The sequence below is a fragment of the Dendronephthya gigantea genome, unplaced genomic scaffold, assembly GCF_004324835.1.
Source record: "Dendronephthya gigantea isolate DGI-Jeju-01 unplaced genomic scaffold, DenGig_1.0 000773F, whole genome shotgun sequence".
In the NCBI taxonomy this organism is placed as follows: Eukaryota; Metazoa; Cnidaria; class Anthozoa; order Malacalcyonacea; family Nephtheidae; genus Dendronephthya; species Dendronephthya gigantea.
Window position 1 is genome coordinate 17,152 of NW_021163783.1, and position 6,667 is coordinate 23,818.

Consider the following 6,667-nt stretch of genomic DNA (forward strand, 5'->3'; position numbering starts at 1 on the left):
CAACGGAGCAAAGAGTAACCAATACGCAAGACGAAGTTCTTGTACCTTCTCAAACAGGACAGAATGCGGCACTTGTTAATGAAGTATTCTCGATGTTTAAGGGATCCTCTCAGTTAGACGTCCGATCAGAGGATATTTCAAAGTGGTAAGCTCATTTAAACTTGTGATTACTCTGCGAATACTTCACCCATTTTAATAAATATGAGACCACTAAACTCATTGCTGTCCGGTCGTAAACGGCGCACACAGATAATTTCGGTTTTATCTGGAAGTGTTTTATCAATTCAACTAGAAATTGTATTATCTTAAAGAAAAAACATTTACCTATTTGTATAACTTTAGTTCATTTCAAAAGCTTTCCTATAAGCCAAGATATTTATTGCAGAACTTGTACTTTTTAAATTGAATGTTAGAGAAGCAAAAATACGCAAAGCCTTCCAAAAATCTCGCCTAAAAACCTCCAAATATTTGTAGCTTACATTGGGATCAATATTTTCATATATTTTACTCGAAATACAGTTGCTTTGGCGATTTGTAGTGATATTTCCAACTAATGTGTTTACAAACGGAAACCCGAAATTGTACATATAATTATCACCATATTAGCGAAAATTTGACAATTATGACCTCTAGGGAAAATTTTACCCACAAATCGATTTCTGGGCTTATTTTACCCCCACGGGGTAGGCAACATTACGTTTTTGACACCTCTAACCTCACGCGACAACCACTTGTGCATGCGGCTGAGCAACACCTCGCTATACACAATAACAAATAAAAAAATCTATATTTTTCGAGTTTTTCTGCCCATCCTGACTTAAATCCTATCAGAAAAGATAACTAATGCCTTTACAGTTTATATGTAACGGTTAAAAGACGACAGGATAAAAAATAACGAAGAAAATAACGAAATTCCAAAGGCGAGTTATATTTCCATTTTGTAATCCTGTTTAATTTGATATGATTTTTAGAGTTGCACTGCAGTGTCAGGTTAACAGCAGTATTGATTAATTTCTTGATTAGAAATTTTCGAGCTATATTTTGGTGGTATTTTTGTGCTTTTTAAATTAAACGGATTAATTTCAACATTAAAAAACCAAGATGATTTCATGATATCTGGTGATGGAAGCATGACAGCATGGGTCATAGCGCTAAGTATTATGCGTACACAATATTTCACTGGTGTTATAAAAAATAGATTTTTTTTCTCCCTTTCCTATTATGTAATTGCATTTACCAATATATATGTAACTGTCAGGGGTTGGGGGTATTATGTGAATATGAAAGAAAACAACCTGCATTTTGTTCTGTATATTCTTGTGTTATAGAAGTCAAAAATACATGCTGTTACTATACTGTATAGGCCCTTGTGATTCATATACAATTATAGTTTCAATTGTGTGATAGTTATGTTCTTGTAATCTCAATTGTAGATTCTATGGCATATAGAGTCGAATTGGTACGGCAAAATATCTTTGAGAATTGAAGTTTATGGCGGTTCTTCAGGTATGTTCTGGCAATTCACTGAAATACTATTTGTTCGCTAAGGAATGTTGTCCCATGGTAGCGGTACGCATGAACCTGGGATATCACAATGCTGATAACCTCACAACCCTGGACAATGATATAATAATTTACTTGTTCCTTGTGTTTCAATTTTAGATCAAATAAAGTTTGGCAACCCAGGAGTTGCTAACAATTATTACCTTTCTCTTATCACTGACTACACCTCCATCCATCGCTGTGCCATACATGGATTTGATGGACTGACATACCAAGCAAGGTAAATATTGCAGGCTACATGGTATATGTTCAGTTTATTATTATGTCATATTAGGACTGTTGGACATTATTTTTTTATTCAGTAATTCCCCTATATGGGAATGTGATAAAATTCGATGTTAACCCCCAAGTAAAGATTTCACAAAATCAATGGAAATAACGCTGTACCTCGACTGGTTTCAATTCTGGAGGAGCCGTGTATGGCAAAATTATATGCATTATCATTTCATTTTTGTTGATGATTGTTCGATGGTGTTTTGGTGCCAGAAGATAATTGATACTAATTATTGGCCCACGTACTGAAGACACATAACATCCCAGATAATAGCAACAAGTGTTGGGAATGCGGATAAGTCGACAGGACATGGTCGCTTAAATGAGGCAGCTTCCTGGTCTGCACGGAAAAATAACCAGGACCAAATGCGTTCGGCAAGAAAGATGTTTGTCGGAGCGATTTCACTCAAAGTCGTCGTGATTATAATTAGTGGGTGAAGACCTATTCTGTGTCCTGTAGTTCCGACGGGCAAAAATTCGATCATTACAAAATAAATGGACTAGTCAGGGTTAGCTGGATTAATAAGCAAGGCTTCTACAGATTACCCTGTCACGTTATATGCATCACATCATTTCCATGCGGTCATATATAACTTTTAATGTGTGATTAAGATTAATTGTTTAACAAATTATTCATTTCATTAGAGACTCGCTGGTGGAAAATGTCCTATCACCAACTGTAACCGCGCTTTACATCCGCATTCATCCAAAGACATGGTACGCAACATATCTTTGAGAATTGAAGTTTATAGCTGTTTTTCAGGTATGTTCTAGCAATTCACTGAAATACTATTTGTTCACTAAGAATGAGAAATGACTGAGAGATCCATCTGACTGAAATATATAGCGAAAATTTTTCAATAAATGGCTTATGTAAGAGCGAGTTTTTGATTTAGAAATAAATTCTTTACACCCTACCAGCGGGTTTGTCAGGTTTTTTACTAACTTAGGTGCATTGGAATACAAGTAAAAATAAGGCGTGTTTTAGAAGTTATACCTGGACGAGGAATCCAGCATATCATTATGAGGAACAAAGCTATTATAGCGGTATATACTCAGGGCTATCACAATCAAGTTTAGTGTTATCGCTTTATTTCAATGTTTGCTGCACGGTCGGATTCTCACAATTAAAAGAAAATCAAGCGAAAAGTTTCACACGTACAAAAGTATAGGTATGGAACTGGGGCCGGTTGTTCGAAAGATGGATAACTTATCCAACGGATAAGTCCTATCCAACGGATAAATCTGGATAGTTATCCATTGGATAAAAACGCGTTGCAGGAAGCGTGGATAGTGAAGTGATAGCTACCCAATAGATAAGTTAAAATTTACCAGAAGAAAACAGTATTATTCTGAAATTTCGTACCACAACGTCAGCTGTTGCTAAGCATTTACAACATTGAATTCATAATCATTACGAATGCTCGAGTATAGTTACTGAATGGAAAAGGCTTGAACAAGTGATTTGCTCGAACTTTGCACTTCACATCATAGTGATTTTATTAATTAAACACATTGCAATTTTATTCCTTGACCTTGCAACGCTTTGCCTTTCGGTCCAATAGCAAATTTAGAAACACTATTTTAATGTTCGTGAATGAAATTACTTAGATATTAGCAAGTTTCCTTGGAATAGGTTGAATCTTTCTTTGCATATTCGCGTTTATAAACTGATTAGAAGCGTATAGTAAATTTACCACCTGTTATAAATGCGAGGATGTCCAAAAAATCGCCGGTCGAACGGAATGTGTAGGCAACGTGAAACGCTGCTGCGACAAATTGCACTTCGAAAACATTTTTAATATATAGTGAATACAATCATGATGTGTATTAGTTTGTTGAAACACAGTAAGAGGAATATTGCATTTTTGTCCTATTTTATATAAATGTTTACAGTGTTACCTTGTATCTTTGAATTTATCCACTAGATAGTGGATTTAAACCACCTCCGGACCTTGGATAAATTTATCCGGTAGATAGCGATTTTTATCCTCTGGATAAAGTTATACAAGCTTCGTGCAACCCAAATCACACGCTGGATAAAACTTATCCGTTGGATAGTGAGTTATCCGTTGGATAGCGACTTTTCCACCTTTCGAACAACCGGCCCCTGTTCTTTTATTTATCGGAATAACTAGTGATGTGATCTTACATGAAGCATTTTCAGTCATGCTGCTAAATTGTCGTGCTAGCTACGCCACTGAGTAATTTATTTGCTCGCAGAGCCTCGTCTGCTGAACGTGACCGTCGGCCAGTCTTCACCATGTACGGTGACAGTTATTTTCTGCCTTTTAACTTGCCGACATGCAATGTTTCATTGCACGGTGAGTTTTCAACTTTACTGAAGGCGCTACTATACAATATGCAATTTTCCTTACAACTTGCAATGCAATTATAATTCCGAAGGATGTTAATTTGTAAAGAGTGTTCGAAATACTAAGGAAACGTTAGCAGATCGTAATAGATGTTCGTATTTGACAACTTTAGATGCCTCAGGAGTAGAATGGTTTTGCAATTTGCAAGGAAAGTTGCGTAGTGTAACAGCGCCTTGAGATTGTTTCGGAAAGCTGGTTAAATTTCGATGTAACTTGCAAACATGTAATGTTTCATTGCAATTGCGAGTTGAAAATAAGGGTCATTGGACGGAAGAACGGGACAAGTATCGTAGTTTTCAACATACCTTTTATAATATAGACATTGATCTTCCATCCACGGTCGGTTTTATCATTTTTTCTGCTTTTTCTATCATTTCTTTATCCTACAAAAGACAAAAAAAACTTGTTAAATCGTGGATCAATCTAACACTTTTAAAAGCTTTCTCTCCTAACAGAACTAATTTTATTTATACCGTATAGTTCTATCAGTTCTAAATTGTCCTTTATGGAGGTCCAGTAGGGGTCATCCCGTATTGATGCAGTGTTACTACAGGAGGAAACCTGAACTAAACTGACTTTATTTATGCTGGATAGCTGTATCAGTTCTAAACTTCAACCAAACTAATTCTAACAATTCGAAAAAGCTGGGACTTCAGACGAAAAAGGTCAGCCGATTTTGAAAAATCTTAGATGCGGGGTTTTATAAGGCGGTTAGTAATTTCATCATCACCTTCATCCAAGGATGTTCCAGAGCTTCTGAAACCGTGATGCATTTTCTGTGACCAACAGTAAGCAGTTTTGTTATAAGATCCTTAGCTTCACTGCTAACATTCTTCCAGAGGTTGTTCGGAAATTTATACGACCCTTCTTTGACTTGTTTCTCCAATGGGTTATTTGCCTGCTTTGAAAATAAAGAAGATCCGGAAAGTCTAAAAGACGTTAACTTTTCAGTGACGTACTCCAATTTTGAAATGAGGTTAAGCTACCTCCAGCTTCATTACAAATCGTGTTCACTACGTGAATTTGAGTAAACTGAAGTATATGGCATACCAAACATATAGTATAACTCCCAGGCTCCAGCAGTCACACGATTTCTTGTAGGATCGTTCTTCAGGCTACGGGATTAACATTTTGGTAGCGAGGTAAATTGGTGTACCACAGAGTGTTTCCATATAGGAATTCTGATCTAAAAAATTAATTGTTATCATTGAGATCTGTAACAATGAGAAATAACTGAACCTAAAACGTTTGCAGAATGCGCTCTGCTTTCGTAAAACGAAATCACGGACAAAACTCGGAATTGAGATTATAGTGACTTGCAGGATTTGCTGGCAATGGTCACATCGAATGGTTTCTTCAAAGACAATTTAAAGGGCAATTTAAACACAAGTTCAATACACAACCGACACAAACCTTTATAAACGTTTCATCATACGAGGAACACAATAAAACATTTTCTGGCTAAAGAAGAAAAAGTTAAATTATGGTCGTTAAAGTTTAGGATATAAAGACAGTATTGATAAATAAATTAGGGCGTGCTTACCTTCCAATCCCTGTTAGTGATGCCATTTTCATGTAAATGCTAAAAATACGAAACAGTATGAATAAAGTTAGTTTAGTTCAGGCTCCTGCAGTAACACTGGATCAATAACAGATGATCCTTAGCTTGGTGTCATTAAAAGCTCCAATCTCTTCGTGATATTTTCCATAAACTTTAGTCATCGCCTGTGAATGAAATATTCCAATTTGTTTAATTCATTCTTCGAAGGCTACACATGGCTACATTCCCGCTAAACGACATCCTCACCTGAAGGCACATTGCTTTCATAGTTGGTTTAGTTGTCAATAGGAATCAGTGATACAGATCGTTAGACAACTCGAGCCTGAAAACAAAATAGAAAAGTCGATCGAATCTTGAATGGTTTCATCCATGATTCTATACTTCTCTACTACATTCTGCAGGACAAATAACATTACGTGAACTGTGCAGCAATATAGAGAATAGGGGGAAGCCAGACAGAAAAGCACATGGAAAGTAGTTTGAATATTTGCAAACCCTGACAGATAAATGTCGTGGACTCACACATTTGTTATCGGCGTCTCCTCGTCGTTTTGTTCCAACAAGACTCTCAAATAATAGTCACCTGATAGCAGAGATACGTTACTGAGTTTGATTCCTATCGAGGAATAAGGGGGGGACGCTTTATGAAGAACTGTTAAAAAGCTAGAGCAGTTAGGCTTATCACTAACCTATTTCAGCTCATCAGCTAAACATTCATACAGGACTTCAAACTAAAGGTGATTCCAAAAGACAATGTAGTTTCCACTCAGATCTTTTTCATTGCAAATGCGTGCAAATCAGATTCGAGTGCCCCAGAAGTTCCTCTCGCGTCTGTCACATTGAAAACATAAGAAATTGTTTCATACTCTTTTACGAGAACAGTTTAGAGAAAGAG

The 6,667-nt window shown here is 36.4% G+C and overlaps 1 protein-coding gene and 1 long non-coding RNA gene across 5 annotated transcripts; both read right to left on the reverse strand.

Annotated features, from left to right (window-relative positions):
- Positions 1 to 4,379: 4,379 nt before the first annotated feature.
- LOC114544409 (calcium/calmodulin-dependent protein kinase type II delta chain-like) lies at positions 4,380 to 5,373 on the reverse strand. 4 transcript variants are annotated; one of them, XR_003690414.1, is made up of 3 exons: positions 5,262 to 5,373; positions 4,942 to 5,112; positions 4,380 to 4,594 (listed from the first exon to the last, which is right to left on the reverse strand). XR_003690414.1 is itself a non-coding variant. In XM_028563062.1 (3 exons), the coding sequence occupies exons 1-3, from the start codon at positions 5,207 to 5,209 to the stop codon at positions 4,520 to 4,522; spliced, it is 255 nt and encodes an 84-aa protein (XP_028418863.1). In that variant the 5' UTR covers positions 5,210 to 5,271; the 3' UTR covers positions 4,380 to 4,519. The 4 variants fall into 4 exon arrangements, 2 of the variants coding, with proteins under 2 accessions (XP_028418863.1, XP_028418862.1); XR_003690415.1 differs by having other exon boundaries at positions 4,942 to 5,109; positions 5,262 to 5,370; XM_028563062.1 differs by having other exon boundaries at positions 4,942 to 5,109; positions 5,198 to 5,271.
- A 519-nt stretch (positions 5,374 to 5,892) lies between these two features.
- On the reverse strand, positions 5,893 to 6,334 carry LOC114544408. The gene is made up of 3 exons (XR_003690413.1): positions 6,295 to 6,334; positions 6,019 to 6,094; positions 5,893 to 5,936 (listed from the first exon to the last, which is right to left on the reverse strand). It is a non-coding gene; the product is annotated as an uncharacterized LOC114544408 (long non-coding RNA).
- Between the last annotated feature and the right edge of the window lie 333 nt (positions 6,335 to 6,667).

Excerpts from the sequence above, each read along its gene's own strand:
- LOC114544409 (XM_028563061.1), bottom strand. Across the intron at positions 4,595-4,941 it reads TGGAACATCCTTGGATGAAG|GATAAAGAAATGATAGAAAA; the intron begins GTGATGATGAAA and ends TGTCTTTTGTAG.